This window comes from Oncorhynchus masou, chromosome 19 (genome assembly GCF_036934945.1).
Source record: "Oncorhynchus masou masou isolate Uvic2021 chromosome 19, UVic_Omas_1.1, whole genome shotgun sequence".
NCBI classification, from domain to species: domain Eukaryota; kingdom Metazoa; phylum Chordata; class Actinopteri; order Salmoniformes; family Salmonidae; genus Oncorhynchus; species Oncorhynchus masou.
The window spans coordinates 15,578,119-15,602,636 of record NC_088230.1 but is presented as its reverse complement, the minus strand read 5'-3'; the positions used below and the strand labels follow the sequence as shown (position 1 = coordinate 15,602,636).

General features: G+C 42.7%; 1 protein-coding gene across 1 annotated transcript in view; it reads left to right on the top strand.

The window, feature by feature from the left end:
• Window positions 1-5,610: 5,610 nt before the first annotated feature.
• Window positions 5,611-24,518, top strand: part of LOC135505860 (nesprin-2-like) — a 246,229-nt gene continuing 227,321 nt past the window's right edge. Inside the window, 2 exon segments of the mRNA XM_064925056.1 lie at window positions 5,611-5,859; window positions 23,242-23,383. Coding sequence (XP_064781128.1) covers window positions 23,296-23,383 — 88 coding nt within the window. The 5' untranslated portion in view covers window positions 5,611-5,859; window positions 23,242-23,295.

Below are 24,518 nucleotides of genomic sequence, written 5' to 3'. Positions count from 1 at the left end.
CCACACCCAGTATTGTAATCAATACTTACCAGAAAGCATGTAGTCCTTGGCTTAGACAGTGTAGTAGTGTGGGCTCAATATCATCTCATTCGTGTGCAAGAACTTGAGAATCAGCTGGACATATGATGGAAGAGTGCACTGTGCATGCAGAGAAGGTTGCAATTCCATTGAATTGGGGATAGCTTAATCAATATACAGTTGAAGTCGGAAGTTTACATACACCTTAGCCGAATACATTTTACCTCAGTTTTTCACAATCACAGACATTTAATCCTAATCTTAGGTCAGTTAGTCTCACCACTTTATTTTAAGAATGTGAAATGTCAGAATAATAGTAGAGTGATTTATTTCAGCTTTTATTTCTTGCATCACATTCCCAGTGGGTCAGAAGACTACATACACTCAATTCGTTTTTGTTAGAATTGCCTTTAAATTGTTTAATTTGGGTCAAACGGTTCGGGTAGCCTTCCACAAGCTTCCCACAATAAATTGGGTGAATTCTGGCCCATTCCTCCTGACAGAGCTGGTGTAACTGAGTCAGGTTTGTAGGCCTCCTTGCTCACACACGCTTTTTCAGTATTGCCCACAAATTTTCTATAGGATTGAGGTCAGGGCTTTGTGCTGGCCACTCCAATACCTTGACTTTGATGTCCTTAAGCCATTTTGCCACAACTTTGGAAGTATGCTTGGGGTCACTGTCCATTTGGAAGACCAATTTGCAACCAAGCGTCAACTTCCTGACTGATGTCTTGAGATGTTGCTTCAATATATCCACATAATTTTCCATCCTCATGATGCCATGTATTTTGTGAAGTGCACCAGTCCATCCTGCAACAAAGCACTACCACAACATGATGCTGCCACCTCCGTGCTTCACGGTTGGAATGGTGTTCTTTGGCTTGCAAGCCTCCCCCTTTCTCCTCCAAACATAACGACGATCATTATGGCCAAAAAGTTAGTTTTATTTATCAGACCAGAGGACATTTCTCCAAAATATGTACGATCTTTGTCTCTTTTTGCACTTTTTGCACCAAATTACCTTCATCTCTAGGAGACAGAATGCGTCTCCTTCATGAGCTCTATGACAGCTGCGTGGTCCCATGGTGTTTATACTTACGTGCTATTTTTTGTACAGATGAACGTGGTACCTTCAGGTGTTTGGAAATTGCCCCCAAGAATGAACCAGACTTGTGGAGGTCTACAATTTGTTTTCTGGAGGTACACCACAGGTACACCTCCAATTGACTCAAATGATGTCAATTAGCCTTTCAGAAGCTTCTAAAGCCATGACATTAAACAGCTTGGAAAATTCCAGAAAATAAAGGCACAGTCAACTTATTGTATGTACACTTCTCACCCACTGGAATTGTGATACAGTGAATAATAAGTGAAACAATCTGTCTGTAAGCAATTGTTGGAAAAATACTTGTCATACACAATGTAGATGTCCTATCCGACTTGCCAAAACTATAGTTTGTTAACAAGAAATTTGTGGAGGGGTTGAAAAATGAGTTTTAGTGACTCCAACCTGTATGTAAGCTTCCGACTTCAACTGTATGCCACAAGACCTAGAATTGCCTTTTGTGTATCCCACAAAAATGGTTCACTGTTATAAGCAAACTTTTTTGCTTTCTATCCAAATCTAGGAATAATATGCATATCTTATATTCTTGGCATGAGTAGCAGGAAGTTGAAATTGGACACGCTATTTATCCAAAAGTGAAAATTCTGCCCCCTAGCCCCAAGAGGTTATAAGCTAACTTTTTTTGCTTAATTTAAGCAAAATTCCCAAACCTCACGGGCTTAACTTCCCATGGAAGATATCTGGAAAAATTCTGGAAATTTACCAAAAAGTTTCCATCCCTTTGCAACCCTACTACCTACCGATTCAATGCTTCCTTCAACATCTCACCATACATCTAGTACAGTAGGTATTGAACTCAACCTGCAGGAGGTTTGTTTGTTGTGATTGAGTGGGGAAGAACAGCTGCGGGCAAGGTTCTGACAGATGGGTGTGTCTTGGTGGTGACACATCCAAGAAACACTCGCATCAAACCACACCACCATGACAATTCAAGTTTGGCTTCAGTCATGGCCACTAGAACTTTTAAATAAGCATCCCAAAAAGCCTGGTAAAATCAGTGATTTAAGCCCCCCCCCCTTTGAGGACACTAGTATTAGTGGATTTAATACATCTCTTTGTTTAGCTTAACTTTCTAAAACGTTTCCGTTCCCCTTTAAAATGTATTTCTCTCCTTTAAAGGTCTATATCCCAGTTTGGATTTTGAATAATAATAATAATCACAATTCATCACAATTTGCACAATTTCAAAAGTTTTACACATTTTTTACAAAAAACTATGTTTTTACAGATCTTTTTTATTTTCTTTAAAGAAAATAAAGGCAAAGAAATTTGGGGAAAGCATTACAAATAAATTAGTAAGATGGACAGGTCATCAGGATTTTCATACATCTTTCAGATAAAGTTAGCAGCTGCCACATTGTTGGTGCACTTGTCATCCTGTACGCACTACTGCGGAATCACATTGGTACATGGTCATTTTTATGCAATTGTCGCAATCCATGCATGCTTATTTAGAAGTTCTAGTGGCCATGACAGTACCACGGCAACTGCTCCGCCCACAACCGTAAGGCTCTCCAGAGGGTAGTGAGGTCTGCACAACGCATCACCGGGGGCAAACTACCTGCCCTCCAGGACACCTACACCACCCGATGTTACAGGAAGGCCATAAAGATCATCAAGGACAACAACCACCTGAGCCACTGCCTGTTCACCCCACTATCATCAAGAAGGCGAGGTCAGTACAGGTGCATCAAAGCTGGGACCGAGAGACTGAAAAACAGCTTCTCTCAAGGCCATCAGACTTTGATACTCCCCATCCCGGATCCGGGATCGTGAATAAAGCCTCAGGCTCATTAGCATAATGCAACGTTAACGATTTCTGAAAATCATATAAAATCACATAAAATCGCAAATAAAATGAAAATAATGCGCCTGCTCTCAAGTTTAGCCTTTTCTTAACAACACTGTCATCTCAGATTTTCAAAATATGCTTTTGAACCATAGCAAATCACTAAATTGTGTAAGAGTATGCTAAGCTAGCTTAGCATTTTGAGTAGCATTTAGCACGCAACATTTTCACAAAAACCAGATAACCAAATAAATAAAATAATTTACCTTTGAAGAGCTTCGGATGTTTTCAATGAGGAGACTCTCAGTTACATAGCAAATGTTCAGTTTTTCCTGAAAGAATCTTTGTGTAGGAGAAATCGCTCCGTTTTGTACATCACATTTGGCTACCGAAACGAACCGAAAATTCAGTCACCAAATGTCAAACTTTTTCCGAATTAACTCCATAATATCGACCGAAACATGGCAAACGTTGTTTAGAATCAATCCTCAAGGTGTTTTTTCACATATCTCTTCATTGATATGCAGTTCGTGGAAGCCTGCTTTCCCCTCAGAATCACATGGAAAAATACCAGCAGCTGAAAAAGACGCACCAATTTCGACGGAGGACACCGGGCGGACACCTGGAAAATGTAGTCTCTTATGGTCAATCTTCCAATGATATGCCTACAAATACGTCACAATGCTGCAGACACCTTGGGGAAACGACAGAAAGGGCAGGCTCATTCCTCTTGCATTCACAGCCATATAAGGAGACAATGGAAAATGGAGCCTCAAAAATCCTGCTGGTTTCCTGGTTGCCGTTTCATCTTGGTTTTGCCTGTAGCTCCCGTTCTAGGGCACCCACAGACAATATCTTTGCAGTTCTGGAAAATTCAGAGTGTTTTCTTTCCAAAGCTATCAATTATATGCATAGTCAAGCATCTTTTTGTGACAAAATATCTGGTTTAAAAAGGGAACTTTTTTCATCCAAAAATGAAATAGTGCCCCCAGAGTTTCAAGAGGTTAAACAGCAACCACTAACATTGAGTGGCTGCTGCCAACAGACTGACTCAACTCAAGCCACTTTAATAATGGGAATTGATGGGAAATGATGTAAAATATATCACTAGCCACTTTAAACAATGCTACCTAATATAATGTTTACATACCCTACATTATTCATCTCATATGTATATGTATATACTGTACTCTATATCATCTACTGCATCTTTATGTAATACATGTATCACTAGCCACTTTAACTATGCCACTTTGTTTACATACTCATCTCATATGTATATACTGTACTCGATACCATCTACTGTATCTTGCCTATGCTGCTCTTTACCATCACTCATTCATATATCTTTATGTACATATTCTTTATCCCCTTACACTTGTGTGTATAAGACAGTAGTTTTGGAATTGTTATTGTTATAGTAATTGATTACTTGTTGGTTATTACTGCATTGTCGGAACTAGAAGCACAAGCATTTCGCTACACTCGCATTAACATCTGCTAACCATGTGTATGTGACAAGTAAAATTTGATTTGATTTGCATTACCGCAATCAGAATCACGAAACATGGAGGAGAGCTTTATTTTGGCTGTTTCTGGGCACCTCGCTATTTTTGCCACAAGTTATGATTTATACCGTGATCTGAATGCAAAAAAATTGCCACTGAAAGGTGTTGCAGCATAAGTTATGATGAAGTCTAGCAAGCCAGGTTGTATTAATTATTTGCTAGCCACTTGTGCTGCCTTAACAATGATAATCAATTGTAAAAAAATATATATATTTTTAAAGCAGTGCCACCTCTAGACAAATTTTGGTATTTTAATGCTTCCTCCTCTTGGCAGCATTTTCTTTGCAGTGTTAATGAACATGTGCAGTTTCAAAGGTGAATTCTACACATTTTGCCATGAGGTGGAGGAACACTTTTGCAGATTAAAGCTAATTTCCTGCAAATGTACACATTTTGACATGTTCATATGATATCTGAGTTAGAGTGACTAATATTTTTTAATGGGTTCCCCCTGAATGTCAGGGCCTCTGGGCACATGCTTTACATGCCCGCGTGGTAATTTGATGATTACTACAAGGTTTAGATAGCTGGCTAGACTACCTTCATCAACAATTTTTGGAGTGACTGTCATTGGAAACTGCTGATGCCCTACCAAGTGCACCTTGTGTATTCGACTTTTAAAAAAACTGTTAATAGTAAGTTGAGACCCTGGCAGCGGAAGCTGTAGTCTCCATATAGGCAGAGGCACCACTGGTAAAAAGTATAATAGACCTACTAATAATAACAGGCCCACAAATGTACTATGAATAAAATGAGTAATAGCAATGACATACAATACATCAAAAACTTAATTGCACAGCATTATAAACTCCACCAACTTTGATCTTGTGCTTTTCAAGTAAATGTATTGAGCGTGTCAAAAGTGTGTTGCTGTCCCATAAACACATAGCTGAAAGCTACACATTTGCACTATCCTCCGTGTTATACACTGACTATAACAAACATTAAGAACACCTACTCTTTTCATGTCATGCGGGAGGGTGGACGACGACGAGAACGCAATATTAGGAAGGTGTTCCTAATGTTTGTATACTCAGTGTACATCCGTTTCTGAGACTGCATGGCAAAGCAGGGCACAAATTGGAAAAATCCGAAACATGCGACACACTTCACGCATCGCAGCCTTGTCTGGCAGATGAGTCGCAGCGGTGCGGATTGCCTCCCACTGAAATGAATTAACTTCCTCCAGACCGCATACAAAGAAACCACAGTTGGTTTGCAGTCGGCCTGCCCTGTTCTGGTAATGACAGGAGAGCACTGCTCAACGTTCAACCTGTCTTCCAGCTCACTTTCCATATCGTGTAATTCTTTTCTTCTGACCTTCAAGAGACTACAGAAGTGCATTCTTCGATCTTTTTGTAAGTAATGGAACTTTTTTTCAATTTTATTGGCCACATGGCAAATTGGGAAAAGGTGTACAACTTTTAGTAATGCTTTGAATAAATGTGTATAATCAGGGATGTCTGAAATACAGGTGATATTTATGTTTAGGCCTCTCCATCACTTCTAATTACAGCATTAGGTAATCGAGCTTCTGTAGAATATGCTGCATGTTTTAGAAATGTTGCCATTTTCTTTGCTGTATTTAAATCGGCAATCAGCAGTTGAAACAATAACAAAGGGTCATCCATACCCGTGTTTCTGGTTTTAAAAAAATCTGAGGATAGGGCTGGAGAAATGTAACCACTCTCAAATTCATAGACAGAGCTATGGATATAAGGACTGACCATTCATGAAATCAACATTATAGTTTTAACCATGTTTTGAGGCTATATAGTGTTTGTTTACAAACGTTGGAATGAAATAAGTTTATATTTTGGGTTCTGATGGGGCATGACAGTTAAACTAAGCTCATGAGGCATTATAAATTATAGATTTGAAGAAGAATCAATGGGTACATTTGATTTATTCAGAAGTCCAAACTTGGATGAAGCAACCGCAATTTGCCCTTTTTTAATTGAATGTACTATTTAGGCTACTGTGATAAACAAAGTATGCACTGCAAACACAAAGTCTGCAAACGGGGATTACACTGTTCAAGGTGAGATGGGGTAGCATGTGTGTGCTGGGGCGTATTTTGAGCCGTGGCAGGCATACTACATCAGTCCCTCGTGTCATCCAGCATGGAGTTCCGAGTGTCAGTCGGAATGGAATTTATTAGACTGTCAGTGTCTGTGTGTGACTTCGAGTTGCACGTGGAAACTATTTAGGCTTTTCCAAATTGTCATTGGAAGTCCTTGCTGCTCTGGACAAATGCTTTACTGGGTCGTTCGACCAATGAAGTGCCTTTTGAGTCGTGTAACATAGTGACCTAATTTTAACATTCTGTCATAAAGAGAACATGTGCAACTTAATAAATAAAAAACATTTCCCCATCTCATGAAATAAATAAAAACATTATAGTAAGTGCCTATTAGGCAAGGGATAAACACCGAGGTTCTCTACATTACCTTGGAAATAATGGATGACGCAGCGGAACAAGCGAGTCCCTTTGCGTTGTTCATTTTGAAAGCACACAATTACCGTTAGATATACACTACCGTTCAGACGTTTTGGGTCACTTAGAAATGTCCTTGTTTTTGAGAAAAAAAAGAAAAAAAATTGTTCATTAAAATAACATCATTGATCAAAAATACAGTGTCGACATTGTTAATGTTGTAAATGACTATTGCTGGAAACAGCAGATTTTTTTCATGGAATATCTAAATAGGCATACAGAGGCCCATTTATCAGCAACCATCACTCCTGTGTTCCAATGACACGTTGTATTAGCTAATCCAAGTTTATAATTTTGAAAGGATAATTGATCATTAGAAAACCATTTTTTGCAATTATGTTAGCACAGCTGAAAACTGTTGTCCTGATTAATAACCTCTTGAATCTCCCCATCCCGGATCCGGGATCGTGACTAAAGCCTCAGGCTCATTAGCATAACGCAACGTTAAGGATTTCTGAAAATCGCAAATAAAATGAAAATAATGCGCCTGCTCTCAAGCTTAGCCTTTTCTTAACAACACTGTCATCTCAGATTTTCAAAATATGCTTTTGAACCATAGCAATTGACTTTTGTGTAAGAGTATGCTAAGCTAGCTTAGCATTTTGAGTAGCATTTAGCACGCAACATTTTCACAAAAACCAGATAACCAAATAAATAAAATCATTTACCTTTGAAGAGCTTCGGATGTTTTCAATGAGGAGACTCTCAGTTACATACCAAATGCGCAGTTTTTCCTGAAAGCGTCTGTGTGTAGGAGAAATCGTTCCGTTTTGTACATCACATTTGGCTACCGAAACGAACCGAAAATTCAGTCACCTACAACGTCAAACTTTTTCCGAATTAACTCCATAATATCGACCGAAACATGGCAAACGTTGTTTGGAATCAATCCTCAAGGTGTTTTTTCACATATCTCTTCATTGATATATCGTTCGTGGAAGCCTGCATTCTCCTCTGAATTCTGTGGAAAAATACTTGCAGCTGACTTTTGCGCACCAATTTCGGCGCAGGACACCGGGCGGACACCTGGTAAATGTGGTCTCTTATGGTCAATCTTCCAATGATATGCCTACAAATACGTCACAATGCTGCAGACACCTTGGGGAAACGACAGAAAGGGCAGACTTACTCCTCTCGCATTCACAGCCATATAAGGAGACAATGGAAAACAGAGCCTCAAAAATCCTGCTCATTTCCTGGATGCCGTCTCATCTTGGTTTTGCCTGAAGCTCACGTTCTAGGGCACGCACAGAAAATATCTTTGCCGTTCTGGACACGTCAGAGTGTTTTCTTTCGAAAGCTATCAATTATATGCATAGTCGAGCATCTTTTTGTGACAAAATATCTTGTTTAAAACGGGAACGTTTTTCATCCAAAAATGAAATTGCGCCCCTAGAGTTTCAACAGGTTAAAGAAGCAATAAAACTGTCCTTCTTTCGACTAGTTTAATATCTGGAGCATCAGCATTTGTGGGTTCGATTACAGGCTCAAAATGGCCAGAAACAAAGAACTGTGTTCTTAAACTCTTCAGTCTAGTCTTGTTCTAAGAAATGAAGGCTATTCCATGCGAGAAATTGCCAAGAAACTGAAGATCTTTTACAATGCTGTGTACTACTCCCTTCACAGAACAGCGCAAAATGACTCTAACCTGAATAGAAAGAGGAGTGGGAGGCCACGGTGCACAACTGAGCAAGAGAATAAGTACATCAGAGTGTCAAGTTTGAGAAACAGATGCCTCACATGTCCTCAACTGGCAGTTTCATTAAATGGTACCCACAAAACACCAGTCTCAACGTCAACAGTGGAGAGGCGACTCCGGGACGCTGGCCTTCTAGGTAGAGTTGCAAAGAAAAAGCCATATGTAAAAAAAAAAAAAAAAAAATATTAAGATGGGCAAAAGAACACCGATACTGGTCAGAGGACCTGTGCCTTGAAGGCCATCATCCCGGAGTCGCCTCTTCACTGTTGACGTTGAGACTGGTGTTTTGCACTGTTCTTCAGCCACAAAACAACAGAAAATGGCTAAAAAGAGTAAAGCCAGCTCACCTGCTTTTACACTATGATTTGACTATTAATGTTAAATGTTTATTTTGAAAAAAATATGGAAACAGGAAACAAAGGGCTGTGAGACAGAGGTTTAATCAAAAATCAAATCCAACTTTGTCGCACGCGCCGAAAACAATAAGTGTAGACCTTAAAGTGAAATGTTTACTTACAAGCCCTTAACCAACAGTGCAGTTCAAGAAGAGTTAAGAAAATATTTACCAAATAAACTAAAGTAAAAAATAATAAAAAGTAACACAATAAAATAACAACAACGAGGCTACATACAGGGGGAACCGATACTGAGTTTGTGTGCGGGGGTACAAGTTGAGATAATTTGTACTTGTAGGTAGGGGTGAAGTGACTATGCATAGATAATAAACAACAAGTAGCAGCAGTGTACAAAACAAATGGGGGGGTCAATGTAATAGTCCGGTGGCCATTTGATTAATTGCTCCGCAGTCTTATGGCTTGGGGGAGAAGCTGTTAAGGAGCCTTTTGGTCCTAGACTTGGTGCTCCAGTATTGCTTGCCTTGCGGTAGCAGAGAAAACAGTGTATGACTTGGGTGACTGGAGTCTCTGACAATTTTATGGGCTTTCCTCTGATACCACCTATTTTATAGCTGTAGAACCTTTTGAGGATCTGGGGAACCCTGCCAATTATTTTCAGTCTCCTGAGGGTAAAAAGGTTTTGTCGTGCCCTCTTCATGACTGTCCTGGTTTGTAAGGACCATGATAGATCGTTGGTGATGTGGACACCAAGGAACTTGACTCTCAACCCACTCCACTACAGCCCCGTTGATGTTAATAGGGGCCTGTTCGACCCGCCTTTTCCTGAAGTCCACGATCAGCTCCTATGTCTTGCTCACATTGAGGGAGAGGTTGTTGTCCTGGCACCACACTGCCAGGTCTCTGACCTCCTCCTTGTAGGCTGTCTCATCATTGTCGGTGATCAGGCCTACCACTGCAGTGTCGTCAGCAAACTTAATGATGGTGTTGTGTTTTGGCCACACAGTTGTGGGTGAACAGGGGGTACAGGATGGGACTAAGTATACACCCCTGAGGGGCCCCTGTGTAGAGGATCAGCTTGGTTGAAGTGTTGTTGCCTACCCTTGCAACTTGGGGGCGGTCCAACATGAAGTCCAGGATCCAGTTGCAGACGGAGGTGTTTAGTCCTAGGGCCCTTAGCTTTGTGATGAGCTTCGTGGGCACTATGGTGTTGAACGCTGAGCTGTAGTCAAAGAACAGCATTCTCATATGTGTTCCTTTTGTCCAGGTGGGAAAGGGCAGTGTAGAGTGCGATTGAGATTGCGTCATCTGTGGATCATTTGGGGCGGTATGCAAATTGGAGTGGGTCTAGGGTATCCGGGAGGATGCTGTTGATGTGAGCCATGACAAGCCTTTCAAAGCACTTCATGGCTACTGACGTGAGTGCTACGGGGCGGTAATTACTTAGGCAGGTTACCTTCACTTCCTTGGGCACGGGGACTATGGTAGTCTGCTTGAAACATATAGGTATTACAGACTCAGTCAGGAGGTTAAAAATATCAGTGAAGACACCAGTTGGTCCACGCATGCTTTGAGTACACGTCCTGGTAATCCATCTGGCCTCGCGGCCTTGTGAATGTTGACGTGTTTAAAGGTCTAGCTCACATCGGCTACCAAGAGCGTTATCTCAGTCATCCAGAACAGCTGGTGCTCTCGTGCATGCTTCCGTGTTGCTTGCCTCGAAGCGAGCATGAAAGGCATTTAGCTCATCTGGTAGGCTCACGTGATTGGGCAGCTCGCGTCTGGGTTTCCCTTTGTAGTCCTTAACCGTTTTCAAACCCTGCCACATCCGACGAGCATTGGAGCCGGTGTAGTAGGATTCAATCTTAATCCTGTATTGACGCTTTGATGTTTGATGGTTCGTTTGAGGGCATAGCGGGATTTCTTATAGGCGTCTGGATTAGTGTCCAGCTCCTTGAAACCGGCAGCTCTATCCTTTAAGCTCGATGCTGATGTTGCCTGTAATCCATGGCTTCTGTTTGGGATATGTACGTATGGTCACTGTGGGGACGATGTTGTCGATGCACTTATTGATGAAGCCGATGACTGAGATGGTATACTCCTCAATGACATTGGATGAATCCCAGAACATATTCCAGTCTGTGCTAGCAAAACACTCCAGTAGCGTAGCATCCGCGTCATCTGACCACTTCCGTATTGAGCGAGTCATTGGGACTTTCTGCTTTAGTTTTTGCTTTTAAGCAGGAATCAGGAGGATAGAATAATGGTCAGATTTGCCAAATGTAGGGTGGGGGAGAGCTTTGTATGCATCTCTGTGTATGGAGTAAAGTTGGTGGTCCAGAATTTCTTTTCCATCTGGTTGCACATTTTTGTAACAATGATTTAAGTTTTACCCCTTTAAAGTCCCTGGCCACTAGGAGCGCCGCTTCTGGGTGAGCATTTTCTTGTTTGCTTATGGCCTTATAGAGTTGGTTGACTGTGGTCTTAGTGCCTTCATCGTTCTTTGGTGGTAAATAGACGGCTACGAATAATATAGATGAGAGCTCTCTTGGTAGGCAGTGTGGTCTACAGCTTATAAGGTATTCTACCTCAGGCAAGCAATACTTCGAGACTTCTTTAATATTAGACATCGCGCACAAGCTGTTATTGACAAAAAGACACACACCCCCACCCCTCTTCTTATCAGACTTCTCTGTTCTTACCAGACTTCTCAGTAGCTTCTCTGTTCTGCAGTGTGCCGGTGCATTGAAAATCCCTCCAGCTCTATATTATCTGTGTCTTCGTTCAGCCACGACTTGGTGAAACATAAGATGTTACAGATCTTAATGTCCCATTGGTAGGATAATGAGAGTGCAGAACGCCTTCCAGAACCGGGACGAGAACTGAGGACTGTGATCAAAACCATGTCCACCGGAAGTCCATGGATTCGGAAGATGTGCTGCACCATGAGCTGAGCTGTCTCCTTGGCTGAGGGTATCTTGGGAAGGGGAATGAAATGGGCGCTTTGGAAAACCTATCCACTACCGTAAGGATAGTGGTGTTACCATCTCAGGGAGGGAGACCAGTGACGAAGTCCAGGGATATATGAGACCAGGGGCAGTGAGGAACAGGGAGTGGTTGAAGGAGACCAGCCTGGAGCTTGCCGCAGAGTCTAATTCGGTGACGAACGGGGAGACCTCAGGAACCATGGTGGGCCACAAAAAACATTGTCGTGCAAATGCCAGGGTCTGACTGGAGCCAGGATGGCAGGCAAGTCTGGAGGAATGAGCACATTCCAGGACCTGGGAGTCCGGGACAAACATCCGGTTAGCCCCCCGCTGAAGGACCTGTCGGACGTGGACAAAGTGTTCTTGAGCTGACCGGGAAAAAACTAGGATGACGTCAAGGTAGACAAACATGAACCAGTTCAACATATCACGTAGCACATCGTTGACCAGAGGCTGGAACACTGCAAGAGCATTGTTCAGTCCGAATGGCATAACAAGGTACTCATCGTGCCCGCTAGCCGTGTTAACAGCTGTCTTCCATTCGTCTCCTTCCTCTATCCGAACCAGATGGTAGGCGTTCCGAAGGTCCAACTTTGAGATCGTTGCTCCCTGGAGAGGCTTGAAAGGAGATGAGTGGTAGAGGGTAGCGTTTTTGAACTGTGATGTCATTAAGGCCCCGGTAGTTGATACACTGGGAGACTGATGGACGAACACTCCCTGCAGCAAGAGAGTCCTCAATGTACCTATCCATGGTCTTGGTCTCCAGACCCGACAGGGATTAAAGCCGCCCCCGAGGAGATGTAGTTCCCGGGATAAGGTCGATAGCGCGGTCGTAGTGTCGATGCGGAGGGAGAGATGTAGTGCGGGCCTAATTGAAAACCCCCTGGAGTTCCTGGCACTCCGCGGGAATAGCTGAGAGATCCGAGACTTCTCCCAAGCCTGCAGGAAGACGTCCCGGGGCAGGCTGCGCAGACTTCTGACAATGCGCGTGGCAGAACGGCCTCCAACCCATGATAGAACTAGTAGCCCAGTCGATCAGAGGATTGTGCCTCTGGAGCCATGGAAACCCCAAAACCACAGGTGTATGAATGGATTCAATGAGCAGGAACTGCATAGAAGTAGTGTGTGACTCTGCCAATAGAGTGCCCTTCCAGCGCTCTGATGTCCATCGGAATGGAGAAGAGTTGTGTGGGTATTCCCAGCTCCGACACCAGGGTAGCATCCATAAAGCTCTCGTTGGCCCCAGAGTCAATCAGCACCCGGAGAGATTTGGACTGGTCACCCCATAACAGGATAGAATGGAGATAGGGTACGAGAAATGGAAGACGAACTGGCAACAGACAAACACAGGGGAATGTAGGAGAAACCTTGTGGGTGCTTGAGACGAGCACAATACAGGTGAAACAGATCAGAGTGTGACAGGATACAGGAAGGGAGGTGTCAAAATGCTGAATTAAGTCTAATTTTCCATGTTGTCACTTCATTTAATATAACAGACTTTTAAAATGGAATGTTTGTGCACAATGTCTACTTAAAATATAAAAGAGATACAAAAGGCATTCTTTTCGTTAGACAACCCTACTGTGTGCACCACATGGACAGACAGTAACCATTTGTTTACATTACAAAGCATGTTTCGGTGCTTTGGTGGATATATTCTGTTTGTCTTAAAGCATGTGCGCGAGATATAGAGCGAGTGCGTGTTCCTGTGTGCACTGGTGACTCACCAGTATGTAGAATGAAATCTTTCCCCAAGACCCACCCAGCATTGTACTGTCGAGTGCAATGGGAGGAAAAGTCAAGAGAAAACAAAATCAGTGTCACACAAAAGTTTCACCACTTGCTAATTTCTCAGTTAAATACAAAAAAATAATTAGGCCTTATTTTACTCCACAATTCCCCTCTCAATTCCCCACAGTGCTATTATTAGATTTTTGTTGTTGCTAAAGCCCATTGAATCTTTGTAATGAATGATCCCATCCAACAGATTTGTTTCTGCATGCCTGCATTGCGTGTGTGTGTGTGTGCGTGTGCGTGTGCGTGTGTGTGTGTGTGTGTGTGTGTGTGTGTGTGCGTGTGCGTGTGCGTGCGGTTATGGTGACTCATACAGTCATTATATTCCAGCTTGCCTAATCCACCACACCTATCAGGTCTGAGAGAGAGAACAGGGTTGAAACTTGTCCCTGGAGCAGTCTGGTCTTGCTGTGATGTTAGCTGCTCGACCCAGTAGGTGGAATAAACAGTGTTCCTGAATCCTGACCTTTGCCTATTATGATTGTGTGTGTTGAAACATTGATGCAGGGTTGCAGCAATCAGTAGGGTCACATACAATAAAAAAAACTTTAAAATACTGGAGGTGTATTTGTTCTAGTTTCACTGGGATAAAGGGTGGACAAATATGGCACTTTTCTGAATATTCAATTGGTTCCATTGAATAGGGCAAGCTAAATCGAGCAGACCATGTGTATTGTAAAAGTATTTGACATTTGCATTTGCCCCACTCAGTGCACCGGACAGGATAAAGAACACAGTAGGTGCAGTGCAGGCATACAACTCCTCACTGGGTAAATGGAATCGTGCCAGGTAGTGATACATGTTCAGTGACCACCAATATAAATATCATGTATGTTTCATGGGCGTATTAAATCCCGCAAACCCAATGTGTGTGTGCATGGTTCATAAAATGATGTGCAAAACTAAACCACTGGGGTAAAATGATCATATTACACTACCAATAATAATAGCACACTCCCTAATCATCTGAGCCAGTGGCTCATTGACGAGGGACAGTGCGTTTGAAAGAGGCAGCTTTGCCTGTGCCATCCCACTAGGCACACACTGGCTGAATCAACATTGTTTCCACGTCATCTCAATTAAATTATGTTGAACCAACGTGGACTAGACGTTGAATTGATGTCATGCTGCATGTTTTTATACTACTGGCTGTGCTGTTTGTTTTTTTAATGAGCAGAATATTGGATAACTGTCTTTCATATTCCATTCACCCAGCTCAATGTAACATTGATAGGTATAGGGAAATGTAGTAGCCTGAACCTATCATGAGGTTGCTACAACCTAGCCTATGAATGAAAGTTTACAATAAAGATGCACATGTCTAGAGAAATCTGAGTAATCAAGTTGACAGACATTGTGCAGAGCGGTTTTGAATGTGTCAAACTTCGTACAGCTAGCTGATCTAGGGTGTAATCATTATTCCTAACGGTTGCAAACTAGAGATTCTATTGGACAAATTCAGGTATGTCTATCCCTGTTTCGTTCCGTTTAAGAAAAGTTTTTCAACAGAATTGGTGGAATGAATACAGTCCCTGATCACATGCAAACGCAGTTCATTTTCATTCATTCATAGCAGCCATATACAAACAGCATGAGCCCTTTGATCATTCAATAATACTTTCTCGCATCTACGCGCTCTCCTCCTCTCAGCTTTTCCCTTTGCTTGTGGACTTCAGTGCCCAACACATCATCTGTCTGTGACCAGGAGAAAAAACGTTTCCAAGTCAAACCTTCATATCATAACCGTTAACCACTACACACAGCCTAAATCATTGTCACATTAGCTAACGTCATGTCAACATTGCTACTAGAACTAACGCGTTAGTAAGGCCGCTACAAATCATGCAGTACAGTTTAAAGTTAGCAAACAGTTTAGCAGTTACACTGGCGGGCCCAGTGGCCTTGACTTGGGAGAGTTCCAGTGTTGGATAGCGAGCAGGCTAGGTATCATAGGTGTTTGAGTAGGTTAAACTAGCTAGCTGCATTTGCTAGCTAAGTAAGTGGAAGTGAAAAAAAAAATACTAAATATAGCTAGCTCTCTCTCTCTTTCTTTGTCTTCATTTATGAAGAAATTAATTTGTTCAAAACTTTTCAACTATTGTCTTCCTCTCTCTTTGAGTCAACTACTCACCACATTTTATGCACTGCAGTGCTGGCTAGCTGTAGCTTTCAGTACTAGATTCAGTCTGTAGAAGTGGGTGACAACCAAGAGCCTCCTAGGGTTTGTATTGAAGTCAATGTGCCCAGAGGAGGACGGAAACCATGGTGCTACGTACCATTCAGAGCGTGGTTGAGGCTACTGTAGGCCTTCATTGAAGTGTGTTTTAATAAATTATTGGCGACATGTATATATTTAGTGTAGTTTATCTAAAAAGGATAACTTTTTAAATGTTTCACTATTTTTATTTTCACTGAGGAGGTGGGCCCTCCTCTTCCTCTGAGGAGCCTCCACTGTTTGATATATTATTGCTTAACAAGGGCTTGTGAGATTTACAGAGAGGCTACAGAGGCGCGTGGGCTGCAGTGCTAAATACTCAAAGGGCTGCCACTCGGACATCTGGTCCACTAGTCCAGATTCTGTCACCTGGCAGTATGTTTTTGACTTGGTAGGAGGACATGACTGGTACAAGGAAATGACTGGTATAAGAAATGTGGTGGAAACTCAATAGCCTATGCTTCCACCAAGCCAATGTTTATAGATTTTTGGGAAGTAGGGAACTAGTGCATTGGGATGCACCCCTGGTTGTCACGTTGCCATGACCTAATAAAATAAATAGATCAGCATAAACAACAGACCTCTATCTGCCATTGATTAAAGGTACCCTCGGCCTGCATGCAGAGTGGAGCAGGAGCTCGGCTGGAGATCAACCATATTATGTTCTATTTCTGGGCGCCACCACAGATTCCTGGCACATCGCTGTTTGTGGGTGTGTGCCCTGACATGCTTCACAGGATCAGACCATAGGGCAGAGACAGTTTTTCCACTTCTGATGTTAGCTTGACAAATCAATGTTTGTGTGTGTGTGTGTGTCTGTTTGTGTGCGTGTTCAAAGCACATGAATAGGACAGCTGCATGCAAGGCTACCTGATTCCAGTCACATTGACAGGCAGGCAGCTGACCATACACACTTTTTCTCATCACCATAGTAACACAAGAAAACACTGGCACCACACACCACAAGGGCACACATTCCAACATGCCAATATGTCACTTCATGTCGGTAACTCTGTATGTCACCTACTCGCTCGGATCTGTGATTGAGCAGTGAGCACCGGTTGTGGGTGTAGTAGTTGTGTGTTTATGTGTGCTTTATGCTTTATGCTTGTAGCGCATGTCATTGTGTAAACTGACGTTGATTATGGCCACATGACTGAAACTTGTGTTATTTTGTTTCATGACCCTCACTTTTTTATTTGTGCATATGTCATTTAATATTACTCCCCATTTCTCACTGTTTGTTTCTGAGGGTCTTTTATCACTTTTCTCCTTTAGGATGCATACATCCCTCTTTGCACACAGTGGATTTTTGTATAATAATAATTCAACATTTTAGAAAAGTTTTAGAAACTCCAACTGGTAAAAGTTTTACATGGTGTAAGAAACACAAATAGTGCAAGATTTTTTCAAATGTATGTAATTTTCATAAGAACAAATGTATGAATTTCACACATGTATTAAGTTAACTATGTGCTTTTGCAGAGGTTTGTATGCATGGACTGTTTGAAAAGTTGCTTACATTTTTGCACAATCAGTATGTACATGCACTCAACACTCCTTACACAAGTATTTGGATTGATGCACACACACACTCTTATTGTTGAATCCTCTGGTATAGAATGCACCAAGCCTTTGTGGAAAATTGTGTCCGGTCTTTAAACAGTTGCTCAAACCCTATGTTGTGCCCCATATTCTGGGCATTTCACATTTGCATACATTCTACTACAGTAATCCAATCCAGATTTACTATGAGCTCTAATACTCCTCAAACTCTATAAGGAGGTTCCTTCCAACGTCATGGGAGATGGGAGGTAAAACTAGGGTAATACACTTGTCTGTTCCACCTTCAGGGCCAGTCCCAATTTACCCCTGAATCCCTATACCCCCTAGGCAATTGTGTGTGTGTGTGTGTATATATATATACACTGCTCAAAAAAATAAAGGGAACACTAAAATAACACATCCTAGATCTGAATGAATGAAATAATCTTATGAAATACTTTTTTCTTTACATAGTTGAATGTGCTGACAACAAAAATCACACAAAAATTATCAATGGAAATCAACCGATGGAGGTCTGGATTTGGAGTCACACTCAAAACTAAAGTGGAAAACCACACTACAGGCTGATCCAACTTTGATGTAATGTCCTTAAAACAAGTCAAAATGAGGCTCAGTAGTGTGTGTGGCCTCCACGTGCCTATATGACCTCCCTACAATGCCTGGGCATGCTCCTGATGAGGTGGCGGATGGTCTCCTGAGGGATCTCCTCCCAGACCTGGACTAAAGCATCCGCCAACGCCTGGACAGTCTGTGGTGCAACGTGGCGTTGGTGGATGGAGCGAGACATGATGTCCCAGATGTGCTCAACTGGATTCAGGTCTGGGGAACGGGTGGGCCAGCCCATAGCATCAATGTCTTCCTCTTGCAGGAACTGCTGACACACTCCAGCCACATGAGGAGGAACCCAGGGCCAACCGCACCAGCATATGGTCTCACAAGGGGTCTGAGGACCTCATCTCGGTACCTAATGGCAGTCAGGCTACCTCTGGCGAGCACATGGAGGGCTGTGCGGCCCCCCCAAAGAAATTCTACCCCACACCATGACTGACCCACCGCCAAACCGGTCATGCTGGAGGATGTTGCAGGCAGCAGAACGTTCTCCACGGCATCTCCAGACTGTCACGTCTGTCACATGTGCTCAGTGTGAACCTGCTTTCATCTGTGAAGAGCACAGGGCGCCAGTGGCGAATTTGCCAATCTTGGTGTTCTCTGGCAAATGCCAAATGTCCTGCACGGTGTTGGGCTGTAAGCACAACCCCCACCTGTGGATGTCAGGCCCTCATACCACCCTCATGGAGTCTGTTTCTGACCGTTTGAGCAGACACATGCACATTTGTGGCCTGCTGGAGCTCATTTTGCAGGGCTCTGGCAGTGCTCCTCCTGCTCCTCCTTGCACAAAGGCGGAGGTAGCCGTCCTGCTGCTGGGTTGTTGCCCTCCTACGGCCTCCTCCACGTCTCCTGATGTACTGGCCTGTCTCCTGGTAGCGCCTCTATGCTCTGGATACTACGCTGACAGACACAGCAAACCTTCTTGCCACAGCTCGCATTGATGTGCCATCCTGGATGAGCTGCACTACCTGAGCCACTTGTGTGAGTTGTAGACTCTGTCTCATGCTACCACTAGAGTGAAAGCACTGCCAGCATTCAAAAGTGACCATAACATCAGCCAGGAAGCATAGGAACTGAGAAGTGGTCTGTGGTCATCACCTACAGAACCACTCCTTTATTGGGGGTGTCTTGCTAATTGCCTATAATTTCCACCTGTTGTCTATTCCATTTGCCCACCACGTGACATTTATTGTCAATCAGTGTTGCTTCCTAAGTGGACAGTTTGATTTCACAGAAGTGTGATTGACTTGGAGTTACATTGTGTTGTTTAAGTGTTCCCTTTATTTTTTTGAGCAGTGAATATATATATATAAGTGTATACCTACACCCATACCTACTGTATATCTCATTGGATAGGCATAATCAATGAATCAATCAAAAAATATCTAAAAAGCACAGTGGCTAGGAACACCTCCTTAGAATGGCAGGTACCTAGGAAGAAACCAAGAGAGGAACCATGTTCAGAGGGGTGGCCAGTGGTCTTCTGGCTGAGCCGGGTGGAGATGATAAAAATACATGTTCAAATGTTCATAGATGACCAGGAGAGGGGGAACAGAGAGAGAGAAGATAAGAGGGAGCATACCTAAGATCAAACAGGACACCTACGTACCCCCCCCCCAAGCACATAGACTATTGTAGCAGAGGTACTAAGGACTGAGACAGTGGGGAGGGGGGGTCAGGGGACACTATGGCCCCGTTCAAAGTTACCCCTGGACAGGGACAACCAGGCAGGATATAACCCCACCCACTTTGCCGAAGCACAGCCCCCACACCACCAAAGGGATATCAACAAACCACTACCCTGAGACAAGGCTGAGTATAGCCCATGAAGGTCTCCCCCACCACATGAGCCCAAGGGGTTGCAAAACCAGACAGGAAGATCATGTCAGTGACTCAATCCACTGAAGTCAAGTATAGCAAAAAAAAGCCTGGCATGACATGACGTGATGCACCCTTCTAGGGACCGCATGGGAGAGCGTGGGTTAGCCAGTGACTCAGCCCTCATAATAGAGTCAGAGGCAGAGAATCCTACTGGAGAAAGGGGAGCCTGCCAGACAGAGACAGCAAGGGTGGTTTGTCACTCCAGTGCCTTGCCGTTGACCTTCGCAACCGAGGGCCAGACTACACTCAATCATAGGACCTATTGAAGAGATTAGTCTTCTGTCAAGACTTAAAGGTTGAGACCGAGTATGCCTCTCTCACATGGATCGGCATTCCATAAGAATGGAGCTCGTAAGGAGAAAGCCCTGCCTAGTCCTTTTTTCTTAGAAATTCTAGGAACAATAAGGATGCCTGCGTCTTGTGACCATAGTTTACGTGTAGGTATGTACAGCAGGACCAAATTGGAGAGATAAGTAGGAGAAAGTTAAAGTAATGCTTTATAGGTTAGCAGTAAAACCTTGAATTCAATCCTACCCTTAATAGGAAGTCAAGTGTAGCAATGTTATCACTGGAGCAATATGATCAAATGTTTGGATCTAGTCAAGATTCTAGCAGCCATATTTTGCACTAGTTTTATTTCACCTTATCCATGTAGTCACAGAGTAGAGCATTGCAGTAGTCTAATCTTTTTAGGGGGTATATCAGCTTTAATATTGCAGATAGATTGTAAACTAATGTAAATACCTTTACATAAGTATACAATCAGACACTGTGAAGAGACTTGAAATTGAGCTCAGGTGCATCCTGTTTCCATTGATCATCCTTGAGGTATTTCTACAATTTGATTGGAGTCACCTGTGTTAAATTCAATTGATTGGACATGATTTGGAAAGGCGCACACCCGTCTACATAAGGTCCCACAGTTGACAGTGCAATCCAAGGTAATGTTGGTGAGTGATATCCAGAGCAAGGTGGTTGGTGGTGAGATGTGAAACAGGAGCCAGAGAGGTAACTGCAAGGAGAGGACAAAAATGGTATAAGGCAGGAAATTGAGCAAAGCAGAGCAACAGGATCTTGAGAATAGACAAAAGGCTAGAGTGATAACTGACTGAGCAGAGATTACGATCTGGCAGGGATACGTATATGTAGAGGTCTTGATTTATGGGATGATTTGCAGCTGCTAGGGTTCAGCTCTGACTCCAGCACACCTGTGTCCAACCACACAATAACACAAGAGAGAAAGAGAGTGTTTTCAGGGGAGAACTGAAGGTTAGGAAGACACCGGATGAACACCAGAGGGCGCAGATGTGACACACAGATCTGGGGAAGGGTACCAAAAAATGTCTGCAGCATTGAAGGTCCCCAAGAACACAGTGGAACCACCAAGACTCTTCCTAGAGCTGGCCGCCTTTCTATGCATATCTAACTTCATCTGCATTCATCTGAGTAGGTTCTCCCAGCCATGTGGACGATTGAAAACAGGTTAGCAAAATTTGTCACCAGAGTGGTATAGAGCATATTACTATTTGCCTGTGAATAACCAGACCTTCATACAAACTTGCTATGCTGAATTCTTGACACACAACCAAGGTGCTGCCCATATCCTAGCAGCACGCCCAAGAGCCACTCAGGCAGAGAATGACACGTGGAAGAGGACGAGGAATGAGATGGGAGTACACACCCAGGCTTAATAATGTAATGAAACAGGCAGCGAGCAGTTTTCGAACCCTCACCATTCTAGCCTGAAGTCCAGCACATTATCGACTGTGCCCAAATGTATTAATTGGGGTTGGGGCCGATTGTAGCTCAAAACACTTAATCAATTGGAATCTTAAACAAGTGGAAAGGGGAAAAATTATTATTATTATTAGTTTTTCACAGGCGTAGCGGGCTGTGAATTCTGCTAACGTTTCTAGGATGGGCTATTAGCTGAACAATAGACTATTCAACGAATGAATTGTCTAATAGCAGAGCTAGGTGTGAACCCTCCCCCACCCCCCACATCTACCTACACACGTATCTACCTACACATGGTTAATGTTCTGGGGGGAAAAAAATATATGTGTGTATATTTGTGTATGGAGCGCGGTATGGGGGTCATGTTTCGGAGGTCGTATGACTCCACAATTGCCTCTCCAGAGCCTGTTAGGGAGTTGAGACAAGATCGTAATTGAAAAAGAAGCATCTGAAATATTTTTGTATATGTTTGTCAAAAGAGAGATCAAGGGTCCAGAGTAACGCTGAGTTCCTTCACAGTTTTATTGGAGAGGATTGTAAAACCAACGAGATTCATGTCAGATCCGACTGCAGAAATCTTTTGTTTCTTGGGACCTAGAACTAGCATCTCTGTTTTGTGCGAGTTTAAAAGTTTTAGAAAATGTCCGCCATCCACTTTCTTATGTCTGAAACACAAGCTTCCAGGGTGGGCAATTTTGGGTCTTCACCATGTTTCATTGTTACATTTGCATAAGCAAACTTAACACATCAAATTGCAAATGACCACCTTGGAGCGTTAAATTACATTTACGTTTCAATATGGTCATCTATTATTAGACGCAATCAGTTTTCAAGATTCGTTGTGGTCATTTCTATAGCTGAATTTTTGCACAAATCGGCTCCCATATGAGTTCCAGCATCAGGGTGAGAATTACAGGGGCGCCAAGGGGTTCAGTTCCCCTGTAAGAGACATTAACTCCCCTAAGAAAAAAAGGGCAAATTCAGCCAGAGAGGTTAGGGAAGTTCCCCTTACCTCTTTGGTTTTCACACATCTGAAAGGACTGGAAAGGTGTAAGCAATAGATGTCTATTTAAATGTACTAGTGTACTAATCTTGAAGACTGGGGCGGCAGGGTAGCCTAGTGGTTAGAGCGTTGGACTAGTAACCGAAAGGCTGCAAGTTCATATCCCCAAGCTGACAAGGTACAAATCTGTCTTTCTGCCCCTGAACACTGTTCCTAGGCAGTCATTGAAAATAAGAATTTGTTCTTAACTGACTTGCCTAGTTAAATAAAGGTAAAATAAAAAAGACAGTATGTGTACACAGTACTCTCCTCAGAGCCCACTAGGTTGATGTGGAATGTTATATACAGAAAATATATTTTAGATTCTTTATTGTCCTGTGTGCCTTGCTATTTTCACAGAGCACCCGCATGATGCCAGGACTCACCTGGTGATCGGTTCCCCTTTCAGGAGATATGGCGTCAGGGCTAAACCCAGAGGAAGCCCCTCTGGACGATGGAGTCATCGCCTTGGACATTGATAACGTCCACATGCTACTGCAAGGTCAGTCCACAGACAGAAGGGGTAACACAGACACGTCACAGGGGCAATAAAGATTAAGCATTCTTTCAGAATGTTTTCTCACCACCAAATATGGTAGTGAGAGGAAGTCCAGTCGCGGGTAGTGGAAGAGGATGGAACTTGGTGAAATTGGACCAACATTCTTCTAATTTTCTCATCGATGAAACATCTGATCTCAATACATTTTTCTGTTCCCAAAACTAGAATATGTTATGAAAAATTGTGTTGTTTAGGAGTGCAAGGTCGAATTGAGTAGATGTTCCCTAATGGAAATGTACAAATACAGTTGAAGTCAGAAGTTTCCATATACCTTAGCCAAATACATTTAAACTCAGTTTTTCACAATTCCTTACATTTAATCTTAGTAAAAATTCCCTGTCTTAGGTCAGTTAGGATAAACACTTTCTTTTAAGAATGTAAAATGTCAGAATAATAGTAGAGAGAAGGATTTATTTCAGCTATTATTTATATCATCACATTCCCAGTGGGTCAGAAGTTTACATACACTCAATTAGTATTTGGTAGCATTGCCTTTAAATTGTTTAACTTGGGTCAAACGTTTCAGGTAGCCTTACACAAGCTTCCAACAATATATTGGGTGGATTTTGTCCCTTTCCTCCTGACAGAGCTGGTGCAACTAAGTCAGGTTTGTAGGCCTCCTTGCTCGCACATGCTTTTTCAGTTCTGCCCACACATTTTCTATAGGATTGAGGCCAGGGCTTTGTGATGGCCACTCCAATACCTTGACTTAGTTGGCCATTTTGCCACAACTTTGGAAGTATGCTTGGGGTCATTGTCCATTTGGAAGACCAATTTGCAACCAAGTGTCAACTTCCTGACTGATGTCTTGAGATGCTGCTTCAATATATCCACATAATTTTCCATCCTCATGATGCCATGTATTTTGTGAAGTGCACCAGTCCATCCTGCAACAAAGCACTCCCACAACATGATGCTACCACCACTGTGCTTCACGGTTGGGATGGTGTTCTTTGGCTTGCAAGCCCAACATGCTTTATTTCTCCTACAGTTAACAGCACAGATGAACTATCTTTGTTTAGTTATACATAGTAATGTGAGACTCAAATTAGTGAAATTATATTTAGTGCACTGCACT